This window comes from Gallus gallus, chromosome 10, assembly GCF_016699485.2.
Source record: "Gallus gallus isolate bGalGal1 chromosome 10, bGalGal1.mat.broiler.GRCg7b, whole genome shotgun sequence".
Lineage (NCBI taxonomy): Eukaryota > Metazoa > Chordata > Aves > Galliformes > Phasianidae > Gallus > Gallus gallus.
The window spans coordinates 6,182,237-6,209,379 of NC_052541.1; the positions used below are offsets into that span (position 1 = coordinate 6,182,237).

At 39.5% G+C, this 27,143-nt stretch overlaps 2 protein-coding genes and 1 long non-coding RNA gene across 4 annotated transcripts in view; 1 reads left to right on the forward strand and 2 right to left on the reverse strand.

Moving 5' to 3' along the window:
• Nucleotides 1-17,372, reverse strand: part of TJP1 (tight junction protein 1) — a 156,083-nt gene extending 138,711 nt beyond the window's left edge. Inside the window, exons 1-3 of one of the 2 annotated variants that reach the window (XM_040706827.2) lie at nucleotides 17,289-17,372; nucleotides 16,584-16,645; nucleotides 7,440-7,572 (exon numbers count right to left, since the gene is read on the reverse strand). In XM_040706827.2, the coding sequence (XP_040562761.1) occupies nucleotides 7,440-7,572; nucleotides 16,584-16,645; nucleotides 17,289-17,342 (249 nt within the window). In that variant the 5' untranslated portion in view covers nucleotides 17,343-17,372. Of the gene's footprint in view, nucleotides 1-7,439; nucleotides 7,573-16,583; nucleotides 16,745-17,288 lie in introns of both variants that reach the window. The other variant, XM_015278975.4, reaches the window with a different exon arrangement.
• MPHOSPH10 (M-phase phosphoprotein 10) overlaps nucleotides 1-27,143 on the reverse strand; it is a 1,076,704-nt gene that overhangs the window by 374,344 nt on the left and 675,217 nt on the right. The window lies entirely within an intron of this gene.
• LOC121111667 lies at nucleotides 16,622-20,841 on the forward strand. The gene is made up of 2 exons (XR_005862821.2): nucleotides 16,622-16,660; nucleotides 18,979-20,841. It is a non-coding gene; the product is annotated as an uncharacterized LOC121111667 (long non-coding RNA).

Consider the following 27,143-nt stretch of genomic DNA (forward strand, 5'->3'; position numbering starts at 1 on the left):
CTGCAACAGAAATCATCACTGTCTTTGCTTCCTCATATTTATAAACAAGTCTGCCTCTCTTCGAACGCAATAATGGAGAAAGGTCAAACAAATAACCCTATCAATAACAGGAAAATAGATTGAGCAAAAGAACGTTAACTTCCACTGTAGAAATAAATCAGTGAAGAATTTCTGGCATGAAAGATAAATGCACTTGGACTTGAAAACAGTGGAAATCCACTCACACAAAATTCTTTTGGACAGAAATAACTTTTTACTACATAAATATATAACAGTTAACAAAACGCTAAGGTATCCAGTCTGTATCACAATGAAGACGAAGAAACTTCGGTTTCCAGAAAATTAGATTAGCAGCTACTTAAAGAAGCTTATACAAAAGTTATTCTTTTCCCTGAGTCATCCTACAAAATGACTTTATGACAAAGTTGATATTCATGTGGATGCATACAAAATTCAGAACAGAAATGAAGACACTAATGCCTACTCTCAGAAGCACCTTAAACCAGAGAAAATGGCCATTCGCTGTCCCTCTTGTGCTATCTTGGAGCCCTGCACCAGTTGAAGGACAAGGTATTGGACCTTCCCTCTGTCTGTGGCCTCAGCAGCCTGGAAAGTAACAGTGTGTGTACTGAGATACTGAGATTGAAGGGATATGGGACGCCAGCATCCCATACTGCTGCACGTCAGGGGCCTGATATTATATAACTTAAGCTACATGATGGCCTGGATATCTTTTGACATTTTCTAAGGAAAGGAGAGACCTGACAAGTCACAATTGTCAAATTATGATGGTACTGAAATAATCAGCGAGGTATTGCTTTAGCAGATGTCAATTTCAATGCAGCTCAGTCTACTGCGTATCTTGGTGACAGAAGAAATAATAACCCCCAAAATATACTTACTCTAAAATATATTTCTAATTAAATTTAAATGTAAATCCAGTCACCAGTATAATGACTATTATGAAGTTAATATCCTTGGCAGACCTAAACTGGAGTGCTGAATTTATTCAGAGACATAAAATAATCTGAATCGATTCAGAAACGTAAATCAAGGTCAATCACAATTTAAAACCTAGCAAATTCAATTACTCATCCTTACAGTTTATGTCCTTACTCAAAAGGCTGCATACGTTTCACCTAGCATGGTTTTTAAGACTTACTAATTTGCCTCAACATTTAGAATACTTATTGTATAAAACTTTGGATATCTGAGCAGAAAGCAAGGTGAGAGAAATAGACAATGATGAAAACATACCCCTTTTTCCTATAGAAATCGTGATATTAGATCAAAAGCCTGTAGCATTTTCTCTTTTAGATAGTGCAGTATTTCAAAGGTTGCACCAATCAAAATCAGTTTAAAAATCATCTGTATTTAAAACTATTAACTAAAGCTAAAAATTCTATGGATTTTTCCTCGTTTTTTTTTCCCTACATTATCAATGAAATACAAAAGAGAAACTTAAAGTACATTAATCTCATTAACTGTAAAATTGGTGTTAATTGGTCAAATAAAACAAATTTTCTTTTTTCATATATCACTTAAACTATCTTATGTAAAACAATCTGCCTCAAACTGTCTCTGTACACGTATAAAGTCAGTATTCTGTTCATGTATCCATCAACAGATGAAATTATTAACCTAATAAATGAGTCACTTTTGCATGAGATTTGTCTTGTACAACAGAGGATTTAATCCTCGCAAACAGCTGCAGAACAACCACACAGTTCTCTGAACAGGAACAAATTAAGGGCATCTACAAGACTCCAGCTGTGCTAATGAATTCCTCCTTCCACATCTACAAACAAGGCTAAAATACCTGCAGGACTTTTTAAAGAATGTCCGTGTTCTTACATCTCCATCATAAGAAATAACTCGTGTACGTACAATCTCCGTTATTCTTCATTTAGTATTGCACTATGTTACAGATACATGTTCACATTGGAACATCCAGCGATAAAAATCAAGACAATTGGAAGTATAAAAATATAACCATTTTATTTCAAATTAAATTACAGAATATCATTTACCATCTCAGAAGCAATTTACATGATGACTCCAATGGAAGAGGAGTTTGAGTTAGATGAAATAAAACAGAAATTGCAACAAACCCATGATTTCGGTACAGATCAGATTGCTTTACCCAGCAATAAACTCACCCTATGAACTAACAGAGCAATGCAGTACAGAGTCCTGCTCTAATTACTGGGGGAATGGTGCTAATCACAACAACAATTTCTCAGCAAAGACAATTCCAACAATGAACAAATTCTTCAGCCTGCCGTATGCATTAAAAATCTACCAAAGAGTCTGGGGAAGTGAAATAAGGATGTTATCAAAAACATCCATGCATGTTAATGTCTAAAGCCCTTAAACAGCCTTAAAACGTCATTACAAAACACAAGGCAGCGAAACTCCTCAAAACAACAGCAGAATACCGTGCCCACACGGCAGCACAGCTGATCTGAGCACCCGGTGCCCGCACAGCGCTGGGCACACAGCCCCTCTGAGCATGTGCAAGGTTGGCCCTGCTGACAGCAGTGGCCATAGGGGAAATACACAGATCCTCTGCAGGAAGGCCCACAAGGTACCATGCTCCTCCAGTGGCATAACAGCAAACTGAATCTAATGCAATGGGTGAACAAATGCATTCCCTACCTAAAAAAGGCACACATGTGGCTACTTTTCACTTTCTGATGATCTCCTTTGTTGCCTCTTCAATTTCCTCCTACATTCCACACTGTTTTATTCAGCCTGCCCTTTGTGTTTAGTCGCCTCTTTCTTCTCTTCTTTTGGGTAATCTCCCACCCCACCGTGTTACTTTTGTGTTTTCCTGCTGACATCCACTGACCTCTGAAGTGCCTGCTCAAAGGACTGGAGCCAATCCCACTTTATCGTCAATACCTGATGAGACAAAGCAGTGCATCTGAAGAAGGCAAGACAAGAAAAGAATCGTAAAATGACAACAGGACTCAGCCTTTCCACAGCATTTCACAGAATTCTTCCTTGGAATTCCGCCTCAATGCAAGTGGAAGCACACCAGAGATGGATCTGCCTGCCTACAACACCTTGCTGTGTGCACGCTTACTGAGAGCCGCTGGCATCAGCTGCCTCCAGAAAATACGCAGAGCTGGGCTTGTTCGTATTGAAAATATCTGCAGTGCTCTGATTTCTAAGAAGAGCTCCTTCCACAAGGGCTGATTTTAGTAGGAAAATGTTGTTGATGTATTCCTTCAATCATACAGAGCTCTCAAGACGATGATTTTGGTAATTTCTTGAATCTGATCAAAATGTTACAGCATTAAAAATGAGAAACTGCATCTCAAACATTTGGAGGTCCCTACATCTGCCCCCAGCAATCCTCCCCGGTCATCATTCCCACAGAACATCCCCACTGTTCCACAGGGACAGGAGGGAACAGTTTCTTGGTGTCTGCACACCGTGGGGGCAGTCAGCATGTGTAACACTGTGAGTCACATACAAAACCTGTAAGGCCAGCAGCCATCAGTTTCATTCAGGCACCTCGGGGCTGACACAGGGACCCCGGGCAGCTCACAGCCCCGTGGTGGTCCCACCACGCTCCCATGAGGAGGCCTAGAAGTCAAAGAGGCAGAGCCCAGTCACACCTCACCAACTGGTGCTACAGGTCCAGAGGTTCTGGACAGTGAATATCAGCACAGCGCTGAGCACAACATCCCTGCTGACAAATTGGACTCAGAAGTGCTATTGCTGCAGAGGGTGGCTTGCACAAGCCCAGAGCTTGTTTCAGCACAGTAAGCATTTATAAACAGATGTAACGACCACTAGTGTGACCACCTCGTTCTACAAGGTAAGATGTATTTCACATCTCTCTGAGAACTTATAATCCTTTTCTTTCTCTAGTTCAAAGCTTTCTGCAGCGTGCAAAAGGAGTTACACAACGTTTCTGGCTTGCAGACAACCATTTACCAATATTACAAAAATACACATTTTTTTATGTTGCATTAAAGCTGAGTATTTCAGAGACTAAAAACTGGGAAAGCATTGCATGGTGGTACTCCTTAAAGGAGAACTGAAGAACAATAAAACAGTTTTACTTAGTGGGAACTAGGCCCTAATTGGACCAGCTGGCAGCAGTACTACATGGAGAGGATAAAGAAAAGAAAAAGGATGAAAGATATATTAAAGGAGCTGCTGTCCTGTCACTCTGGGGCTTATCATGGTCTCTCTACTTTATCTTCCTGCTCGCTGTCTTAGCAAAATGGTAATGGGAGTCATGACTTACAAACCCCAGTACCACCCACTTCAGACAGCAGAGGTATCAACAGACATAAATCCCAGACCTTTTGTCAGCAATCCTGCACAGTCCCACCACTTGTAATAAAGAAGAATTTATACCCCCTAACAGAACGTTAAGGATGCTAAAACACCAGGCAGCTGCTGGACGGTAACAGGGGTATGCAATGCAGCAGCCAGGAGCCCTGACAGCCTCCCACAGATACCTGAGGCTCACAGTAAGTTCCTTATAGGCTGACCTGCCATTACAGCAAGTTACAAAGGCGAAGACCCCTCCAGCATTTTTAGGTATGTCACCAACAGTAATAGCCATGGGAACAACAAACTGTAAACATCATAGGCTTCACGCGGCAAACAAGGAGCAGGGTAGCACCGCCTGTCCCAGACAGCCCTCAGAAGAAGGCTGTGGTATTCCCTCCCAGTCTCAGCTGGAACTTTACACGTGCAGTAGGCTCTTCTCTGGTTATCCTTTCCCTTGCAAAGAATAACTGTGTTTTTTAATGAGCCTCCCAGCTTAACACTGCTCCCACAGCTTGTGCTCCACCATAGCTGAAGTCACAGTAAGTGGTACAGTGTTTTCACGTACTGCATTTTCATATGTACATATTGCATGGAAATCCAGTCCTTTCCCACTGGGGACACGTCTCTTCACGCTTGGAGAAAATGAAGCATATGACTTATTTTTTCTTTTTTTAGGTCCCCCTGCTGTCAGGATTTGTACTTGGTATGAATTTGCTTAGAGGTAAGGAACAAAAGGTTTACAAAAAAACAAACAAAAAAAACCACACACAATTTGGGATGCAGATAGGTATTGGAATTCTCTAACAGTCAGAATTATTAATAGATCTTAATTGCATTATATGATGAAGAAAGCCAGAACCTCACTGGCTCCTCCAGTTATTTTGAGTTTGTCAGCATAGAAATCATCCTTTTAATATGAAACATTTTGTCTTCGTTCTGCATGAAAACAATACTATCACACTGAACAGTTCCAAAGAGAACGTTTTAAAAAGCTCTTTCCTTCACTGTGTAAAATAATTTCTCACTTCTGCTAAATGTTTTATTTTCAATTTAATTCCTTCTGCCAGTGCATGAGCCTTCCTACCAGAAAAAGATGCATAACATGAATAGCATTCAGTTCTGGGAGCACTTTGGAAAGATTTATTCATATTAATTCCCTCGATTATTTCTTTAGATCTATTTTTAATCACAATTTTAAAACAATAAAAGTATTATTAAACAATATTAAGACATATTTCAGAGTGATTGTAACTTAATTTTGTAGCAGCAGCAAGAAAATCCATATGTACAACTCTGTTTCTATGTTTAGCTATTTTAGACTGGTATCGCTCTTTAACATGTAACCTCAGAATAAACAGTGGTCCTCCTTTCATGATTCTCATGTTCAATGCCTTGCTATTAATAGTTGAGTTTCACATGGATAGATGTACATACTCTGTATATTGGTACATTTCATACTCAGGCATGGGCCATTATTACTTGTCTCAAATCTCCTTGCAAAAGTTCTATGGCACGCAAGATATTCTTTTTACCTTTGGCTATGATCTCTTTTTTCTTTGAAAGCCCCAGGAGTGGAGATTTAGATAAAACTCCTTAATAGGACCACACAGATGAAGACCCATATAGCACAAGATAAAATTATTGTTTTAGCAATCTCACTCCCAAAGAGAATTTTTACCCTTCAGTAAGGTAACCATTACACCAACATCACTTCTGTGACAACAGTTTGCACAGACTCCAAAACTAGCTCTAAATCAGCTATGAGACTCGACTTTGCAGCAGTCTGCATCCTAGAAGTAGCAGGACACCACAGAATACATTAAATCACAAATCCTTGCTACCGGTTGCATTATTTCCTTACACAGCAAACAAGCTCTTTGTTCCAAAGATAGCTCGACAAGACGTCGTAATTAGAAGCAAATCAGTCCTGAGAAAAAATATCGTTGAGGCTATTGGCATCATCTTTAACAAAACAAACAAAAAATGCTGCACATACTGAGTTTGTTCTGTTGGTTAGATACAGCTGTTTCCCAAAATTATATCTGAACATTATGATTGCGTTATTTGTATTACCATGTAGTACCAGACAATGCAATTACTATTGATCTGTACATTATCATAAAGACAGCACATATTTCCTAATTACGTCTTTCGTTCTCACATTTAACAGTGGGTTTATAATTCAACATATTCTTAACCATTATATTAGTATTCGATAGCTGTATCATATTAGTTTGTCAGAGTATAATTTGTTTTGATCAAATTTCCACCAGTCCTTCCAGAGGTGCAGCTCATACTGCTTTTGCAGTAAAGGACTTCTGAAAACCTACTACGGCTTTTTAGAAATAACTCTAATCTTTTCTGAATGGTAAAAATGGTGGGAAATCTATCCCTACACTCCATTCACATGCACATTTTCTTTTCTTTTGTTATTTGAATGCAAATACTTCCTTAATTAAAAGTTGTACATGACTCTATTGCATATTTTTTCTCTGAATTCTATTAAATCTCTAAAATATAAGCTATACAAATACCTCAAAACCATGATCACTGTAAATTTTCTTAAACCATACAACAAATGTATGTAACTGTAACCAAAGAGAAGCAAACAAGTATGCACCAATACTGGTTAAGTAAGGTATCTATCAGATATACTAACTTCAAGTACTCTAAGAACACACACAATTTATATGCATTTATTTTCCTCTAGTACTCCACTACAGCTGCATATAATAAAAATGCTTTTGAAGATTGGCTAAAAATACATATATTTTAATGTGAATAAAACTTCCACATTCTAAGTATGAAAATAGATTTTGAAAACATAATTTATTTTTTATATTTACTCAATGTCCAGTTAATTCATGCATATCGTCATGCATGAAGCAATATCAAAATCTGAAATAAAGATACAGAACTTATGTCTGCTCAAGAACAAAAATGTAGGTATGTATCAGTAATTACATAAGGAATATAATTTTTGTTACATTTGCCAGTGTGGAACCCTAACTCTTAACACTATTAAGCATAACACCTCTTCCAATTCTAACAATGACATAAACCAAATGCAAGAGGAATGACTCCCTTACCAGCAAGATTCTCGTAACTTCAGATAGGATAAATGTAAAAGATAAGGTACTTACAGTGAATTCACAGAAATCAATGCTATCAAGGCTTTTGCTTCTGTGTATTCTCCCTTTTATTCTTCTTAAAGAAGGCTTTCCCTGACTTACACTACAGGTAGCACCATTGGGATTTTCGGAAGATGGAGTTACCCTGTCAAATAAAAAGAGATCTGTATCAGACAAAGAATATATCACTTTATTTTATATCACATTTTTAATATACAAGTAGAAAAATGTGCAAGGGTGATATTACAGGGTTCTCAATCCAACTTTTGGTTTTCAAACAGGCAGCACCAAAATAAGACAACAAAAGATGCAGAAACATCTCCCACTAAATCCACCACTGCTCGCAGATTGAGTCATCTGTACATTTTCTGCACTGATGTAAGAAGCATCAGAAAAAGTACAGAGCACAGAGAAACATACTCAACTTTTGAAAAACTAAAAGGAATATTTTTCACTATTAATTCGATTTAAAAGCTGTGTTCTGTGATACATGTTGCTGTCTGTTGGTTAAACCAAAGGGAGCCTACCAGAATTTGGCTTTTGACCTTTTCCAGTTTAAGCAGTTAATGGCACTTCAGCTGCTCTAGCAAGAATAATGGTGAGCAACAACAACATGAAAAGGACCTATTACAGCTGTAGAGGTAATTAAAACTATAGTTTTTAAGGTTTTTCATCACATTGGTCATCTAAATATAGTCCTAAGAGGAGCTTGTAATGGCAGTATTTTGACTAGGCTCCCCATATTTCAAGGAGATTGTTGAAAGTTGTTAATGAGTAAATGTAAATGGGGTTAATAATTAACTACATATAATAAGTTCCAAAAGGTCAGTATTTTAAATGCAAAATAGTCTCTAGTCAGTCTGACACCACATTAGGAAAACGAGTGCTGTGTTTCAGCAAATATGTACACCTAAAAAAACAAGTCTTATTTTGCAGATTTACATTTCTTCTTTTTCTCAACTGCAGGCGTACGAGGCCACCAAAACATGTGTGCACACATATATCCATACACATCTTTTTTGCACTGCCCAAGGCTGGGGACAACAACAGTTCAGTTATTTTCCCTGTAACCATTAAGATTCCTATATACTTTTGGGTTTCTTTTTTTTAAACTTGGAATTAATGGCTTCGGTACGTACATAAGTGCTTTTACAAACGAAGAGGACAGGTGTGTGCCTATACAGGTACACACCACGACAAAGGGATGTTGTATAGAGTGGGCCATGCTAACAGTTGAAATACAAAATTCCAAGTACAAAATACAAAGTACCCAGGCTGAATATACTTGTGTGGGTGGAGGAACCCTGGGGTCTACACTGCTTCACAGCTGGAATAAAATGCCCCCATGAACGTTTGTAAGAGGTTGGAGAGACAGAAGTCACAGAAATAAAAATTTTAAATTAAAAAAAAAAAAAGAGATTTTAAAATTTCTCATTCCATTTACAAAGACCTTCATTTTTGTGGAATTGCTGTGATTTCCAAACTAATATTTTTCCCCTTGGGTTAATTTACTCCTGAACTTTCAACTGCAAGGAAAGAAAATATTCTGAATTGTTACATAACTAATATTCAGAAATGCATAAACTTCTGCTCAGACGACACCAGATTTTTGTGGCAAAATTATTTCTGGGGTAAGTTCTGAGAAAGATGCCAGGCTGCTACTGCAATGGAACTGTACACAGAAACCAAATCAACGCCACGGATTTCCTGCTAAAATGTCTGAAAGAATCATAAAAATAAACTCCCAAAGGAAGGCAGCTGCTCTGTCACAACTCCCGTTCACAGACAAAAAGTGACATTTATGCTGATCATACATTCTGACTGTATGAATGTCTTTTGGACATGTTATGGAACTCTGCAAACATTTCTGATACAGTTAATCCAAATGGACTTAATCCAACCGCACACTGACCATGGAGCCCACAAGGAGATCCACTGCTTTCACCACAGCTAGATCAGGATTTATTCTTCTCCCAGGAAATCTATGAAGGATGCCTATTTCAATACTTGTCAACTGGGTCATTAAGTCCTCGTGTTTACCTCCATCCAATTAAATGCTTAATAACTTAATAAAAACTTTCTTCCTCACATTTAATAGAAATATTTTTGAACAACTGTAAGCTGCACTGGGCTTCCCTTAATTTTCATTTCTATTTCAAAGCACTCAGTCTGGGGCCTTTAGATGTGTATTTATTTAAATTCTTTTAATGTATTTTCATACTAAGAAGCCTTAAAAAATGCATAATAAAATAGAGTGAAAGAAAGACTGTAAAAATAACAAGCTAATCAAAGTCACACAGTTTTTGAAGAACTAAACTAATGATGCATTTTGAAGGCCCCTCCACTTGCGAGATCCATTCTTTAAAAGCTCTTGAAGAAAATGAAAGGAGCAGAACTTGCTGCCCCTGGAATCCATCCATCATTTCATTCTGACGGAGAACAAATGACGCTGATTATTTACTAGCTTCTACAGTTCCAAATCCTGCTTTAAAAACCACATTTAACTTTCGAAGTATAATTTTATGGGAAGGAATATCACAATTCGAAGAGTCACTTTTATAACATTATTAACTTCACTGTGCCGTTACAAGCAAATAAAGCAGTATTTAACCAACTAAAGAAAAATCATATCAGCACCATCAGTGGAAATCTTGAAGCTTACTGTTGTAAGACATCCACAGGTACGGAATGGTGCATTTTTGACTTTATGGTTGATGAGGAAACTTTGGGGCAAAGGTAAAGAAATGAAATGCCAGCTCCTCCATCGCCTCTGCTACTCCTCTAGCTTTAGTAAAGGGAAGCTAACAAATCTGAGACATAACTAGATCTATGTCACCCACCCTCTTGGAATGCAGGGTGCAGCAACAAAACCCTCAAGAATTCCAGTGACATTGGTGGAGTACAACAATAGCAACTCATTCAGACATCAGAAAATTCCATAAGGAGTAAGACTCCAAAATGAAGACTGTGAGGTTGCAAGATAAATGGGAATATTGGTTTCAGTGCGTCCAAATTCATGAGACAAGCCTCAAAGTGTTTGAGTTTCACTTGAAACTACATTTTGCATAGAACTGAAAGACAGATTTTTAAATTCTTCTTACTTTTCCATCTTGCTTTCTGTCCCCATCATTTGCATTGTACCTTGAGAAATAGAGTTGTTTGTTTTTTAAATGAAGGCTGAAACTATCACATGATACTATGGTTTGGGCATCTGAACCTCAAGTTAAAAATATATATAAATTATTAATGAAAGTTGCTACATTACATTACATCTTTCCTTCATATTTTATTTGTGTTATTTAATTAATAGAAAATTACTAAGCGAGCTGCTAAATCACTGGCTGTAGTACAGGGGTATAGAGGAATTATCATCAGTTAAGGCAGGAAGATTTCTCCTTTTAACATGTCTGCAACTCATCAACTACTTCATGCCAGCACTTTCGATTCAAAGCTTAAGAATGAGATCTTCAGAGAAGCCCAGATATTTAAATAGTTGACTCCAGATCTTCGAAAGGAGCGAATGATTCTAGATGTCTTGTTGGAAATGCACTGGTTTTGTTTATCAAAGAACATCCTCAGTATTCTGTGGAAACATAACAGTTTTCTAATGTGGGTCATCTGGGGATTCCCAAATCAGGGCACTTCAATTCTGGAAATTTTATTCGGTACAATGGAATGGCTTTGTAAATCCCACCTTGAGCCAGAGACTCCTGTTTATTCTCCACAGTTCTTACAACAGTTACATTGACCTTGCTGGTTCCTGATCAGATACCAGATTACATAACTGTGACTGAATTATTTCTCGAGTTGGAAAAATAAGCAAAAACATTAAGACGCTCCTAGTATCTGTGCCCCACTGATGAACACATTAGCCTAACAAAATACTAGTCAACATTTACCTCAAAGTGCACTGTCACATCAAGGACTAATGCCTCAATGCACACTATAATACAATTAGATGTAATCTATGTAACATATCTCAGTTTTTATTATTAAAAACTATACTTGTATTTTACTTGCAGAAAACTACTGCTTATAACAACCTAACATTTTTTTTAAGTTCTATCTTGGCTGAAATAGCTAAACTAATGTCACATTAATTTTCTAGAGAGAGCAGTTAGACTCAAGAGCTTAAACTTAAACTCAAAGCTCATTATTTAGTGATTTAGAGTACTGAACAATTTGATAGAGCGGTATCCAAATAACTGAATAATTTGTGGACTGAAACAATTTCTGTATTTGTTTTCTGGATATAATAATATAGAGAACAAATCTTTAACAACTATACATCCTCAACAAGACTTAGTGACATAATTAATCACTATGACTCTCATATCCTGCAAGTTGTCCACCCATCTTATTAAAAAGTGCTGAGGTGTCTGTAGCAAATGGTTACTGCAGGTGGTCATGCGAGTCTGAAACTTCTGTCTCTAGTAGTTACACAGATCTCTATTGAGAAATGTGTGAATTGTCTGTAATTGTGTTCGATGAGACGACAGGCTTCCCCACTATGACAGAGATGTCAGCTGGGTGCAGCTGAACGTTGCCAGTATGCCTTCTGGCTCCAACAAACAGTGGAAAAGCTGAAACTCACTCCCGCTTGCCTGGAAGACCTAACATTTATAGTCATTCAATGTTAGTTTTTGTTTAAAAAAAAAAAAAAAACGACACACCTAAGCCTAATACAAAACAATTACTGGTAACCCTGAGCAGTCCCCTGCTGTGAAAAATATTTGTGTATCTCTGCAAATATCTTCACCACTAAGCATGGCTTCCTACCTTCATCAGAAAAGAAAGCTATCAACTAATTTGCAACACCAATACATCTTTACAGTGGGCTAAGCTGAAACTACTATTCCCATTTCAAAAAAGTATTAACAGAACCAATAATCAAAAATGGACAACATCCATTCTGGTGATCTGTGTTTTTCCACATACTTCTGCAGCCACACCCAAGAGGCTGAATCTTTGATGCTTTATTTCTCTTATACTGAAATGACATTTCCCATTATTTGCTTTTTCTAGCTATGTTTCTACATGGAACATAAACTAACAGTGACACTTTTCTCCCTAGGGATGGTCCTAATGATAAAACAGGCATCCTTCGCCAAGAGCCTGAACTTTCACATCCGACCCCAGCCTGAACACAAACACTCAACCAGGCGTTTAGGTCAATGCTTAATGCCGACTATTCCACAGTGATTGCAGGCAAGTTTACTTATATGCTTAAAAATAAATTTGCCCATGCACATCTTACAAGCAGCAGCTATCGTTAACATCCAGCCTGCTAAATCACACACTTAATAGCACCAATTAGACCCCGTCAAAATGCAAATTCTGTACTACACTGCTTCCACAGGCTTTTCTGTAACCTATGGATTACCTCAGACAACTACCCATCACCCTAAAAAGACACAGAAACGTCACCATTGATAGCCTCAGTCATTTTCATAACATTCTTGGTAACAAAAACACATCAGTAACTGAGCTTTTTGCCTTTTCGTGACTTCACACTCATCTGCACCGTGCAGAGCCAGAGGGAGCAGACCCAAGCAGAGGAAGCCCTTCAAGGTAGAGGTAAATGCTTGAAGACACATGAGAATATCAGTGAGGATCATCAGAGCTGCTAGAAAATATCCTGGGTTTTTGTTTGGGCTATTTTTTCTTTTTGGCTTTGTCCTTCTTCCTTCGGGAGAGAAACACTAATGTCAGTGCAGTGAGAAATTCCTGAGTATTTGTATAGTTCCCCTTAAATACATTATTTATCATTTCCTATTCTAAAAGCATTCCGGTTGCAGATATTGGTATTTCAGTAAATACTGATGTCAGTTTAGTGTTTGAAGGTGCTCCCATGTCAGCAGTTAGTTTTTCTTGAGTATATTAGCAAGTGTGCTAATCCATGCTGCCCTCACCCTTAAAAATAATAATAAAAACTATCAACAGATGTTGACCAATGAAGTTCTGGGTTATCTTACTGTGGTGAAAGAAAGTGCCGTACAGTTTTCAAGGTGCAAACAAATACACCCCCAATTTTTAATTCTGCTCCTCTAATAACTGCTCTAGCAAAATCTCAGTGCCAGAATGAAGGTTTTACCATTTGAAATAACCTATTTCACAATAGAAATCAGAAATTCAGAAGAAAATAATAATGTAGCTCTTGTAATCATTTCAAACATAACACACCAGGTAAAACCCCACTGTAGGAGAAATAAAGGTAATACTCCAAAGAAGTATTGCTATACAGCCTCAGAAAAGAAAATCTGTCCAGGAAGAAGCTCATCACAGCCTCCAAGCTTCTCACGTTGCCTCAGCCCTGAGCTGGAAGGAGGCTCCTGCTCTGAATGAAGACAGCCTATTGACTTGTTAGACTCTGCTAACTGGCAGCACTATGACAGCACTTTTTTTTTTTGCATCCAGATACAGCAAGACTGTTAAGAATACCCTACTCATCTCATTTGGTTCCTATGTATTAAATTACAATGCCTCACAAACACGGGTCTGAATCAGCAGCTCTAGACTCCAGCAACTTCCTTTATCACTAGGTTCAACACCCTACTGCCTCCAACAAACCTCCAACAAACCATAAAATGACCGAGCCCCACATTAAATGCAGTCAAATTTCCATCTACACCACTTCCCACAGCAAGCCTGCAGTATCTGGTTTGGCCTGTTTTCTGGTTTATACCCAGATAGTTTACACCAATTTATTGTTAACTCATAATGAGACGTGGGCATCCACCTTTTTTGTTTTCATTCCTAACTCTGCTTTTGTACATCAGGAACAGAACTTGGATTCTAGGGAGGAAAGTAGAAAGAAATTGGAGTGACAGATGCTCCATAAAGAAATAAACCATTGCTGTTACCTTTTTCATTTTCATTCAGTAGGATTCAGGTGGATTATCTCAACCAACAAAAAGATGAATATTTTAACCCTTTTTTATTAAATTATGCCTTTTGCTTCCACTTTCAATATGTACCAACATATCAAAGAATTTATGAATCTGACTGGTTAAACAAAATCCTTTTTTTGTTGTTGTTGCTTTCTTTTAGCTAAATAAAAAGAAATGAAAATCAGCATCCATTGATTACAAAATTGGTCAATCAGACATTTTATTTATGCTTCTTGGAGATTCTCAGTGATTCAGTACTGGAATGCACTTTTGCTTTCTGTGTTGGAAATATACTCTAATATCACATTGATTTTAGTAATGACGGGATCTATTCTCGTCTCTAATATCCACTTTTTCTTAATGGATTATTTGATACAGACTAAGCTCAAAAAAAAAAAAAAAAAAAAAAAAACCCAAACTAAATGATAAAGTATCCTTAAGCATTTCTCTAAATGCATCAGAGAATAGTATTTCTCACATGAGCATAAATTCTATCCAAAGATAATACCTAATGCTATTAAAGTTCTCAAAGAAAAAGTGACTACATAATATCATGTCACCTACTAACAACAACATCCTAGAGATATGCTTCCAAACCTTAAATAATTCATAGATATCCCTAAAATTAAAAAAAGAAATGATCTTATTTCTCCCTAACACTCTTAGCTAACTAAATCTCCACGAAGCCTACCATTGCAGCAATACTGAGGCAAGTTACAAACATTATGAAATGCACTGCTCTTAGCGCACATCAGTGGGGATCCACTGTCGTTCTGATATCCCTCAAAATGCACAGAATTTTGCCAGAAAACCAGGCAATAGAGAGCTGATCTAACTCCAGCTGCAGACATCGCATCAAGGAGAGAGCGAAGAAGGCCCTTTCAGACTTTTAAAGTAAGTAAATGTAAATAGCTTTTTTAAATGTAAATCACTTTAACATGTCAGAGAACAAAACGTTTCCAAGAAGACATAGGAAATAAGAAATAGAACCAGTGCTAGTGTTGTGTGACACATCATTAGACTGTCAAAAGAAGTAATATATCGATGGTTGTGCTGCTGCACACAGACAAGAACAGCACTGGAGGAGAACGGACCAGGTACGGTGGTAGCACTTTATGTAACTTACATAATCAAAATCAAACCACTGAATATACTATAAAACCTTTTGATTTGATTAAATGCAATAAACTTATCTGCATGACAACATATTTTTGTGTAAGACTGCATTTGATTTTGTGCATTACAGTTAATAGAAATGGATTTGCAATCAGTTTTACAGCAAGATTTGGAACTAATGACAGAGCTTATTAGCCTTACATTACTCCTGCAAGGGATGCATTTCCTTGATATTGTGTATGCTAACTGGCAATATGGGTGAGGGGGGAGAAGGGAAAAGCACATTGTGGAATTCAGGTAAACCTGTATGTGTTGGGGCTGCTGACAAGCACACACCTCTGTCCCTGCAGAGGTTGTCCCTCTAAGCCCCATGACCTACCATGCCTTCTATGGCACTTCCCTTCACCACGAGCGTTTAAGTACAGTGAAGAAAGCACGGGGCCATCTCCGCCAGAACCACTTTGGCTTTTCGAGGAAAGAAATTCTCAGTGTGCCTTTGTTCTCGGCAGTTCCCTCACAAAAAGCCCGAGCTCACGGACCTCACAGCTTGTCCTGATGGCACATCCCGGTGCCTCCACACAGCCAGCAGCGGCCTGCTCCTGTCAGCGAGTGCCGGGTAGCACAGTGCCATATGCTTGTCGCTGCCCTACTCACCCACATTACACAATTACACTTTAATACATTTTTCATAACATATTGTTGATTCAGCTAGAAAAATCGGTTCAGCACACCCATCGGCGAGCACGAAAACACTGACAATGAGTCGAGGGAAAGTCCATTTTAGCATCTCAGCCGCACGCCGCCGCACCGAGGCCCGCACCGCCGCCCGGCCCACCTGCCCGGAGGGAGGCACGGCACGGCGGGCTCGGGCTCGGGGCCGCCCGGCGGAGTGCCCCGCACCGCGGGCGCAGCGCCTTCCCGGCCGCGCCCGCGCACCGTGGGATGCCGAGCGAGGGCCGTTCCGGCGCTGAGGCGCGGACAGCTCCCGCCGGGCGCTCTGAGGCGGCCGCCGCCGCCCGCGCCGGGAACGTCCCGCCCGGAGGTGCGCGCGGCAGCCCCGGGCCCGCAGCGGACACGCACGGCGCTCCGCGGCCGCCGCCCGCCCGTCCCGGCCCGGCCGCAGAGCCGCCCGCCCGCGGTGCCTACTCACCACAGCTTCCTCTTTAAGGGCATCAGACTGCCCCTGTTGGAGGCGGTCACCCCTATGGCCATCTGCAAGACAGTCAGGTATTTCTGATACTTCATTTTGCCGTCGCCCCCCCTGTCCCTGCCGCGTCCCCGCCGCCGCCACCGACAGAGTCTCTCCAGCCGCTGCATGCAATCATCAAATTTTTATTTCCAGGCATCTGCCGTCCCTGCGTCGCGCTCCTTCCCCTCCTCCTCCTCCTCCTCCTCCTCCTCCTCCTGCCGCGCTCCCTCGCTCTCTGCCCCCCCGGCTCGCGCTCTCCTCCTCCTGCCGCACTCCCGCTATCTCTGCCCCCCGCTGACGCTCTCCTCCTCCGCCTCCCGCCGCGCTCCCGCCATCCGCGCTCCAGCTGACGCTCCTCCGCCTCCCGCCGCGCTCTGCCCTCCCCCCGGCCCGCGCTCCTCTCCTCCTCCTCCGCAGCCGCACTGCCTCCCCGCAGCCCCCCGCTCGCACCTGCCGCTTCCCTTCTCCCGCACCGCCGCTGCCCCCAGGCCGCAGGCCGCTCGCCCCCTGCTCACCTGCGCTGCCTCTCGCTAGGCCCGACCCCCCCTTCCCGCTCCTTTCCCTCGCGGCCCGTTACCCCCTATCCCCCCCAGCCGGCGGGCCTCCTTGCCCGCCATCCCTGCCCCTCGCGGACGCCGCGTTGCTCCCGCTGTCCGGCCCCGCTACCTGGGCTGTCCCCCCCGCCCATGTGGCGCAGCTGCGGCGCTCTCCTCCCGCCATCAGCGGGGCGCCATGCCGCAGCCCGGCCCCGCGCCGCGCTGCCCGCGCGCCTCGCCCTGATCTCCTTAGAGCCCGGAATAGCCCCGCGTCGTCCCGATGTGCCACTCCCGCCCCACACGGGCGCTCCTGGCTGTCGGTCACCGGGCGGCGGGGGGGAAACGCCGCGCTACCCGCCTGGGCGGCGCTGCAGAGGCGGTGAGAGGGAAGGTGAGGTGAGGGCGAGCAGCAGGGGTTGAGGTGCGGTGAGGGGAAAGTGCGAAGGTGAGAGTGGGAGGGTGAAGGTGACCAGAGGATGGAGATGAGGTGAGGGTGAAGGCGAGGTGAGGCTCAAGGTGGAGCTGAGGTGAGGATGAAGGTGCAGTGAGCTGAGGGTGAACGTGAAGATGAGGATGAAGTTGAGTGTGAAGGCTGAGGTGAGGATGGAGTTGAGGTGAGGTGAGGGTGAAGGCGAGGTGAGGCTCAAGGTGGAGCTGAGGTGAGGATGAAGGTGCAGTGAGCTGAGGGTGAACATGAAGGTGAGGATGAAGTTGAGTGTGAAGGCTGAGGTGAGGATGGAGGTGAGGAGGTGAAGGTGGGGATGAAGGTAAGGTGAGGTGAGGTGAGGTATGCTGGGGTGGCAGGGCAGTGCAGCGCTTCCAACCAAGCCTCCTTCAGGGCAAGACGCAGTGTGAGGTGGCGGGAGAGCAGCTCCCCACAGCAGCACTCACCTCTGCAAGACCCAAAACTGATGGGGATGTGAAGACACCTAGAAAAAGACTAGTGAGTCCACAGGAAAGAGAGGGCAGACCCACACACGTCGTGTCGTCCCCCCCCCCCCCCCCCCGACAAAAGCAGAAGCACGTTAGAAAATTAGACAGTGAAACTAGGAGTGTCAAATGTTTTGCAGAGGGATGTGCACCTCTGGATTCTGCATCAAAAGTAGTTGAAAATATAGCTTTGTAGTAGCCCTATGTGTGACCATTATCGTTACAACTTTAATTTGGTTTGTGCCCTCTTCAAGTTCTGCACTGAGAGCTGTAGAAGTTTAGCTCTTGATGAGCGCTTTTGGAATTCATTGTAAACATCACAGAGACCCATCTCTGAGCAGACATCCCTGAAATGAAGGGCAGCACAGGGCTGTTGATAAACAGTAGTTGGAAATATGGTTAGAGATAGTTGGTGGCTCCAAATTTGGAAGCTCCAAATTATCCTTAATTCACATCTGAAACCTTGTCAATCTCAAGTAACATGATAAATCCACTGAAATGGATCAATCTTTTTCTAAGATATTCTGTAGAAGATGTTCTGATGTATATGTTGAGAAATAGTTGTTAAGTGTTTTAATGCAGAGTTCTTTTTCTTCCTCCAAACTGTCAGACCAGGGGAAGATTAAGGTCCCCTGATATCACCTGGGATATTTTGGCTGTTCCAGTACTCCTAAATTATGTAGATATTTTGCAGAATACAAATAAGAGCAAATCCATGCCGAAGTGGCAACTTTTTGTTAAGATGCTGTAATATATTAGGGCTGCTCCAAAAGTAATGCCTCCTGCTTTATTATGTTGGCCCACAATGTCAGAGGCGGGTGTTGGTGATATGGCAGCAGAGGCCGAACCTTCCCACCAATATTCCATTACATTTTGTTGCCGTGTGACAGATGGCAGCAGAGGGGCAGTCTGACAGAATGGTGTGTGACGTGGAAGTGCATATGAAGCAGAAGACTGGAATTGAATTTCTTCATGTGAAAAAAATGGCGCCCGTTGACACTGATCCACTCTCGCTGAAGCGTTATGGAGACCAAACAGTGGATATGAGCACAGTGAGGCAGTGGGTGGTACTTTTCAGCAGTGGTGACAGTGGGTCACCTCTGCTGGTACAGGTGTTTTTTGAGCACAGCATGCAGGCTCTTGTTCATCACTGGTGAAAGTGCATAGCTAATGTTGGTGTCTATGTTGAAAAAGAGTGCGTTCTAGCTAAGAATTTTCTCTATCAAATACTGTTCTTGTACTCTTTGTATGTGTTGTACTTTCCAAGAAAATAAATAGGAGGCATTATATTTGGAGTGAACTATGTATAATATGTACGAATTGTAATACTTGCCTAGAGTAGATGTCCCAGTTGACACTATCAGCTTGGAAAAAATACTGTGAACAGCCCTGTCACTTTGAGGCTAAGAGATGAGCATTTTGGTGATTTTTTTGTTCTTTTTCTATGTGTAATATGTGCACTTGGACTGTAGTATGCTGTAGTACAGGGAAGGTAAATATTTTACTTGTAAACATCATATCTGAAATACACGCCTATCATGAGAATTGTATTACTGTGGTTAATGATATGGGTGGCTTTGCATTTTCAGCTAGACATGAGATGTGTTCAAATTCTATGTCAGAGATGAATTTAAAATTCAATTGCTAGCTCAGTGCCCAGACTGCATGTCTGTGCCACACAAGATATCACTGATGGGTTCTTTGTCTTTTGAGAGATCTAACATTAAAAGCAATGAGGGATGGTTAAATTGAAATGATTAGGATCATTAAAGAGGAGGAATTAATTTTTGTCTTTATATAATGCCAATAGTGTACTATCTTCTGTAGACAGAACTTCAAAGCAGTTTGAAGCAGTTTGAAAATCTGTAGAGATCTTTTTTTTTTTTTTTTTTGTCTTGAAATAAAAAAAATATAAAACCGACACATTGTTTTCCCCTGCTGTACATCCAATCTTCACTGAAAATGCACCTGTTGCCTACACAAGTTATGAGAGCGTGAGTGTGGGCTGGATTTTACTCTCACCACTGTTAGCAGAATTGTAGCTACAGTATAATTGAAATATTCATTTACACTTGTGCAATCCTCTGAAGGAAATAATTTGCACCTTGAAATGCTAGGAAATACTGACTTTAAGAATGATGAGACTGTATTGGTTTGCATATCATATTTCAATTTTAATGTTGTACCTGTTATACCTGTCAGTTAGAAAAAATACATATTATTATTATCTCACACAGAAATTCTTGAAATAAAAACCTAGTCTTAATCTGTTAGTAGTGGTAGGAACATTGTAGATAAGACAGTGTAAGGGTTCAATGGAAGGAAATTTGATTTGAAAGCTGCTAAAACAGGGAGAAGCAGCTAAGCACTGAGAGTCCGCAAACATTGCTTTTCCCATTTTTACAATGGGAGATTTGGAACATAAATTTATTTTAAGCATCCATATACTAAAGTGTTAAGAAATGTGCCAACAATAGCTTGCATAAAGATTTAACAATGGAACCTGGCTACACATTCAAATCTTTATTCAACAACTTTAAGTCTGTTACATGATTTCTACTCTTCATTAGGTAGGACTTCCTAATTCTTATTAAATTTGAAAAATACTTAGTTATTTCAGATGTAGATCTGTAGTTTTCAGTGTTTTTACTCTGTTAATCTGGTTCTAAAGAATTAACTTTTGTACTGTTAATATATCATCCATAGTTCTCCGTGTGTGTTGCAGAGACCAATAAATTAATGATATAATGTTATTCTTGTTTTAAAGTAATTGCCATTATTTCTGCTTCCTTCATACCTGTTCATTCTTAGCACTGCTCCATTATACATCTCTTTCAGAACACTGTTCTTTAAGCATGTAACTTTAGCTATATAAATAGCTAAAAGAGTAAAACAATCCTGTCTTTCTTGCCTTTCAGATGAAAAGCCTGTTTTTAAAAGGAGTCAGTCAGCAGGTTCCAGATTAGGGTAAGCACCCAGATGTCCCTCTGTTACCTCTGAGGCTATGTGGACCCTTTAGCTGAGCTTAGGCCATAATTTATACAGTAGATATCCCCTGCCCAAGAGTGAGATACACTCTTCTTCACTACAGAAAGCTGAAAGCTGCTTACATTTTTTGAACCTAGCATACATTTAAAAACAATTAATGTCCTGTTTCATTACTTCAGTTTAACATAGTTGATTCATTATGTTTTTTTCCCTCAATACAAGACCATGCAGAGCTGTAATTGTTTCTTAATGTTATTTGCATGGGTAACTGAACTGCAGATTTTATTTCAAGACAAACTCTGTAATACGTCTATTGCTTGCAGTCCCCAATGCCATTGTTTCTTCTGAAGCCTGTCTCTGCTATGACTTCCTAATGCACTTCTTGCCTCCAGAAGAACAGACAATTCGTTCAGAAAGTTATAACATTGGTATGACTGTTACACTTGAATAGATGTGTGGTTGGCCCAAATTCCACTCGTGATATTAAGTTTATGCTAGCATAGTGAGTCATGTAGCAGATAGATGGACAGGCCCTGAGGAGGTGGAGAGTAATGCCAACATGCGTGATCTGATCTTGAACCATGCCTTGGCGTTTGTAGGTAAGAGGGCTGTTGTCAACAGTGGGAAAGAGGCAGGCTGCAACTGAGAGCATGCTATTGATGCACTGTATGTTGGGAGCTCCTATCAGCTAAAAAGCAGCTAAGAATCATAGAATAATAGAATGCTTTGGGTTGGAAGGGAGCTTTAAGGTCACCTAGTTCTAACCCCCCTGCTATAGGTAAGGACACCTCCCTTTAGACCTACACATAGTCCCATCCATAATAATAAGGGAGTGTAACGGTGTCTTAACACTGGTTTCATCCTAAACTACATCAGTCATTAATTTTTTTTATCCTAATATTGTCAGAATAGGAGATTGCAGGTAACGCAAAGCAAGACTTCTTAGTATTATCTGCTTCTGCTGAGTTTGTGTTCAATTTAAGTAAGCCCATCATTTATCTTGCTTTCTGGCCACGTAGTGCCAGTTGTCGTTAGCTGCACCCTTTCCAAACTCTCACCTGTGTCACTTAGTCTTGACTGAACTCACAGAACGTGGAGAAATTTAGGTCTGATTTGAAGGACTCTATGGAAACATTACAGAAATGCAGTTTTAAAAGTTTGAGCTGCGGAAAATTGTTTTCAACAATAAAGAGGAAAAAGAAACTGTATTTAACTGCCTTAGCTGTGCTGGCAGACAAGCAAAAATACTAATTTTTGCTGATTTAACTTATTTTTTTTAGCAAGCCTGTATAAGCTACACTGTCTGGCAAAAATGAATAAATAAAAATTTTACTAGAATAAATGGCATCCTTATTGGTGCTGTAGTCACTACATCAGCATCTTTTGAGGGTAGATTAGGCCTTAACAGTAGATTTTGAGCAGTCAAGTGCATTCATTTTTGAGGATGTCAAAATCATATTTGAGCTAAAACAGACATTAAATAAACTTGTTGCTGGTTTTATGGCATATTAATCTTTTATTAATCTTCTATTTGCATTTTAGAAGTCTTAACCTTAGCTTTAGTCTATATAAAAAAGGGACTACTCATAACATTATATTGTCCATTCCATCTATTTTTCAATTCCGTTGCTACAGTGTAGATGGAATAATTAATATTTTGTTGGTTAGAATATATCTGTTCTCCTTACTAATTTTTACTCTAATGATTGATTAAAAAATCTTGAGATATGCATATTGAATTCTGTTCTCCTGTGGTACTTCATATGATTTGAGAACTTTTTATTACACAACTCCATTGGTAAAATGGCACTGTAAATCCCAGACTGTGATGCAACACTTACTTAAAACATGACTTTAGACTACTGATCTCCATATGGATTCCAATTTCATCTAAATCTTTCCCTTTGCCAGAAGAGTTCTTTTTCTGCATTACATTTTAGTACTAGTCCTGTTAATTTTCACAGTTGCTCAATTCTAATCGTAATATTAATAAGGATTCCCTTTTACTAACAACATTAATGCAGATCCTTCAGGCAAGACAGATACTGAAACAGATTTCCTTGCCATTGCAATGTAATGTGTAGGCTTCATACGTCCTATTTTCTTTCTGGGAAAAAAAAATGCATTATATTTGTCAAAGGGAGATCCTTAGGATCTACAGGTACATCAGATGTGGAGACTCCAGCGCTTATTTTTTTCTTCCTCAAATATCTTCACAGAATTAATGTATTTCATTTATCTTCAGATTGTCAACAATAACAGGTTTCTTAGAGTATACTATTAAAATTTTAAAAGAAAGTTGCAAGCAGGCAGGTGCCTCTCTAGTCAGAGCTATTGTTCTGTATGGACAGTCTTAGTGCTTTTCTACTGGGTCTGATGTGGAACTCCTTTATACTATCATTATCAAATTTTACAATTAAAAATTCTATTAAAGCCAGTAATTCAGGCTAGTGCAAGGTGGATCTGTGTTGCCACCATCTATTCAATACTTGTAGCTATTTCTTGCTAACTTGTAATTCTAAGACATTACTTGAAAAAAAAAAAAAAAGAAAAGCACCTTAAGTCAAAATTATCCAAATATCACATTATGCCTGACAAACATGACCCTCTCACAGGATAAAATAAGCTTAATGTAGAAAAAGATAAGCATATGCATGAATTCCATTAGTGCTCTCTGATACAGATTATTCATGTAGAAAACTACTGGAGGGAAGAAATCACCAAGCACACAATTTCGATGTGAGATGCAACAGAAAAAGAAGCGTAAGTGGCATCACTTCCCATAAAAGATTCTAAGAAATATATTACCATCTGCAACACATCACAGCTTCGGTATACACAAAGATCTAATTAATTAGTCTTGCTAACTGCACATTGTTAGGGCTGAGAGAGTATGCAATTCTGATGTGAAGTGTGACCAGACTTTGCTATCATTCTGGAATGTAGAGTTGCTAGTAGCTTTCATTTTCAGATGATATGCCCTATGGGAAAGTCTCCCAGCACACAACGCTTACAAGAAAAGGGGGAACTGTGAAAAGCAGGGAATAATGATGGTTCCCTCAAGTGAGGGTGTGGCATTCTGAAAACAAACAAATGAATGAAAATTGGAGTTGTATTTCTGAATTGTTGAACTGTTGTTTGTGAAAAAATAGAGAAAGAAGACCAATTCATGAGGCTGTACTCAGATGTCTAGAAATAATACCTCTCTACATTTCCTTTACATTTTAAAATTGGAATAGTGAGTTCAGTGCATGGTAGTTGTACATATCAAGATAAATAAATCAAAATGAGAGAAAGTGTTACTAAAGTTTCAGGAGCTTCTTGTGCCAGAAAATATATGCATGCCTCATTTTATGAAGTGATAGTAATTCAGGCCCTGATTTAGGTTCATTAATATCTTTGATTAAATCCTAATGGAAATGTTTCCATATCCATGGGACTGTAAAGCCTGAAGGCCAGCTGCATGTTGCATGAATATGTTGAAATTGTTCAGAATGTGAGATGAAGGCTGTTTTATATGTCGAGTTGCATATTTGTACACTTACTACAAGTATGAAGCCCATTTTTCACTTCTGGGAAATAAGTCATTGTCACTACAATCTGTATGACTTTTACACTATACAGATAATCAGATTACCAGTACGATGAGAATTAATGTAATAGGATTTACTATAATTAGAGTCAAGTACACAGTAATCTACAATGAAAGGAACACAAAACTATTAGAGAAGATCATTAGATATTGTTTATGCTAATAATTTAACTTTTTAAAAACATATTGTCTGATTTTAAGCAGAATTTTTCTTTGACAAACTTTGATCAATCAGCTCCACCTATAAATAATTAGTAATAGTCGAGTATTACTCTTGGCAGGCACGGGAGAAGCGAAACTAGATGAAAACATGAAACCTGAGTGACTCCTAGCTACTTGTTTCATTGTCTGACCTGAATAAAATCGAAAATGACAACAAGAAAAAAGAGCATAAATTATAAACCAGTGACAAACAGGGCTTTTAAAACATAGATGAAGTAGTCACATTTTAAATTATGGTTTTAAGCCCACAAGAGCTCAATACTTGTTGGTATCAATATATGCCAAATGTTCCTGTTATTTCTAAATAAGGAAACATCCATGAAGTTTTGGTACACATTGCAGATCTGGCTCCCGAATGATTATACTGTTGTTATATACCAATCTGTTGTAACATCCTGATGGGTCATAAAACTTAAGATAATAAGCTAAGCAGGTGGGAATAAAGAAAGGAAAAGCTACTGAAAGATAAACCTACTAACTAAAGCTTAATGCTGCAAGGAACTTCTTTGTGACTGTCTGGGGTGCTATGATGAAAGGATGACCACAAAAGGTTGAAGGATTTCATCCTAAGATTCAATCTAGCATGCTAAGATGCATCTAGCAGATAGATGGACAGACCCTGAGGAGGTGGAGGTTGATGCCAGTATGTGTGAGCCGATCTTGGCCCATGCCGTGGTGTCTGTAGGTGGGGAGTAGGCTCTTGTCAACAGAGAGAGACAGACGGGCTGTCACTAGAGCATGCAGGTGCAGCTGTACACTGGAAGCTCCCATCAGCTGCAGAGCAGCTAAGAATAAGGGAGTGCAATGCTTTCATCAGTAGTTAGCTTCTGCCATGGATTAGCATCATGGTATTCTATCCTATGAGAGACAGTGGGTTAGATTCAAAATCCAGTAGTGAGTTGCAGTGTGTATCTTCAAAAATTTGCAAAATCCAATCGAATTTTGAAGAGCAGAAGTTATTTCTGCTGTTAAGAGTTTGTAAGTTTAGATATTTTAGTCGCTGCATTTTTAGTTTTAAGAAAATAGCAGAGGTAGCATTCCTAACATTCCAGGAAAGTAAAGCTCTCCCATTATGTGTGAGTGTGTCAATCTAAATATCAGCTTGAAGAAACTCTGGAGCCAAAGTTTTAAAAATGCTTCAATTTTTGAAAGCCTAGTTCAAAATATGTGTTACATCTTTGGCTGGGTATCTCACATTCTTGCTCATCCTTGAAAATTGGCCCAAATATATACAAAATGAATGTACAGTATTTTTTTCAATATAAGAATGTGATAAAATTTTTAAATATGTCATTAAATAATCAACAGTTGGATTACATTCAGGAATATGGAAGTTAAGTACATAAAAAGTTTTTCTCTGCAGTTTCCTTAGAGACTATCTAATAAATACATCATGAAGAATGGTTCTGTTCATTACAGATACAGGTATCTTTGTGTAATTAATGTCCTTTTTCTACTTCAAATTTGGCTACAAAACAGATTTAAAAGCTTTTTTTACTAACTGGTGTTCAGGCTTCTTCAGCCTCCAATAATTTGTTCATAAACAAGGAGAACTCATGTGCAGATCAACAATCTTGCTAGAAACCTGATTTTTATAACAAATAAGCAATTTTCTGCCCTCTTCTTCAGGGAAGACACAATCAATTTTATCTTCTCTTCTATACTGCAGTTATTGCTACTTTTGGCATAGGTAATCTGGCTCCAAATTTGCTGTGAGTAGACTATTTTTTTTAATTGCCCCAGTATAAAAATAAAATTGCCTTTATGGCACTCTTGATATTACACTATCAAATTGCATAATGCCTCACATCCTGGAAAAAAAACGCATTAATAGCAGAAGGGAGAAAGAGGAGATTTAGGCAACTTACTATTACTTACTTAACACAGTGCACAGAGGTTTTTTTTCGTTTGGTTGGTTGTTTTGGTTTCTGTTCTTTATGCTTGTTTTTTCTTGTGTTTCTAAGCTAAAGAATTAGGTGAAGTAAATAATGCACTACTAAGATTTTGTCTAGTAAGGTGAACAGACTTAAATCACCTTTTGCTGTTATTGCAGCTTATTTGACATTTTTTCTGATCAGATCAGCTTCTCTTGATTTGTTTTAAGACATTAGTGTAACAGAAATACATACAATAGTGTTTTTTAGAAGATTTTATTCCTCTAACTTAAAATCTATAATCACATTAGCACTCTTTTAAATCTAAATATTTCTATGTTCTAGGATGTCCCAAAAATAAATTGGCAAAATATATTAA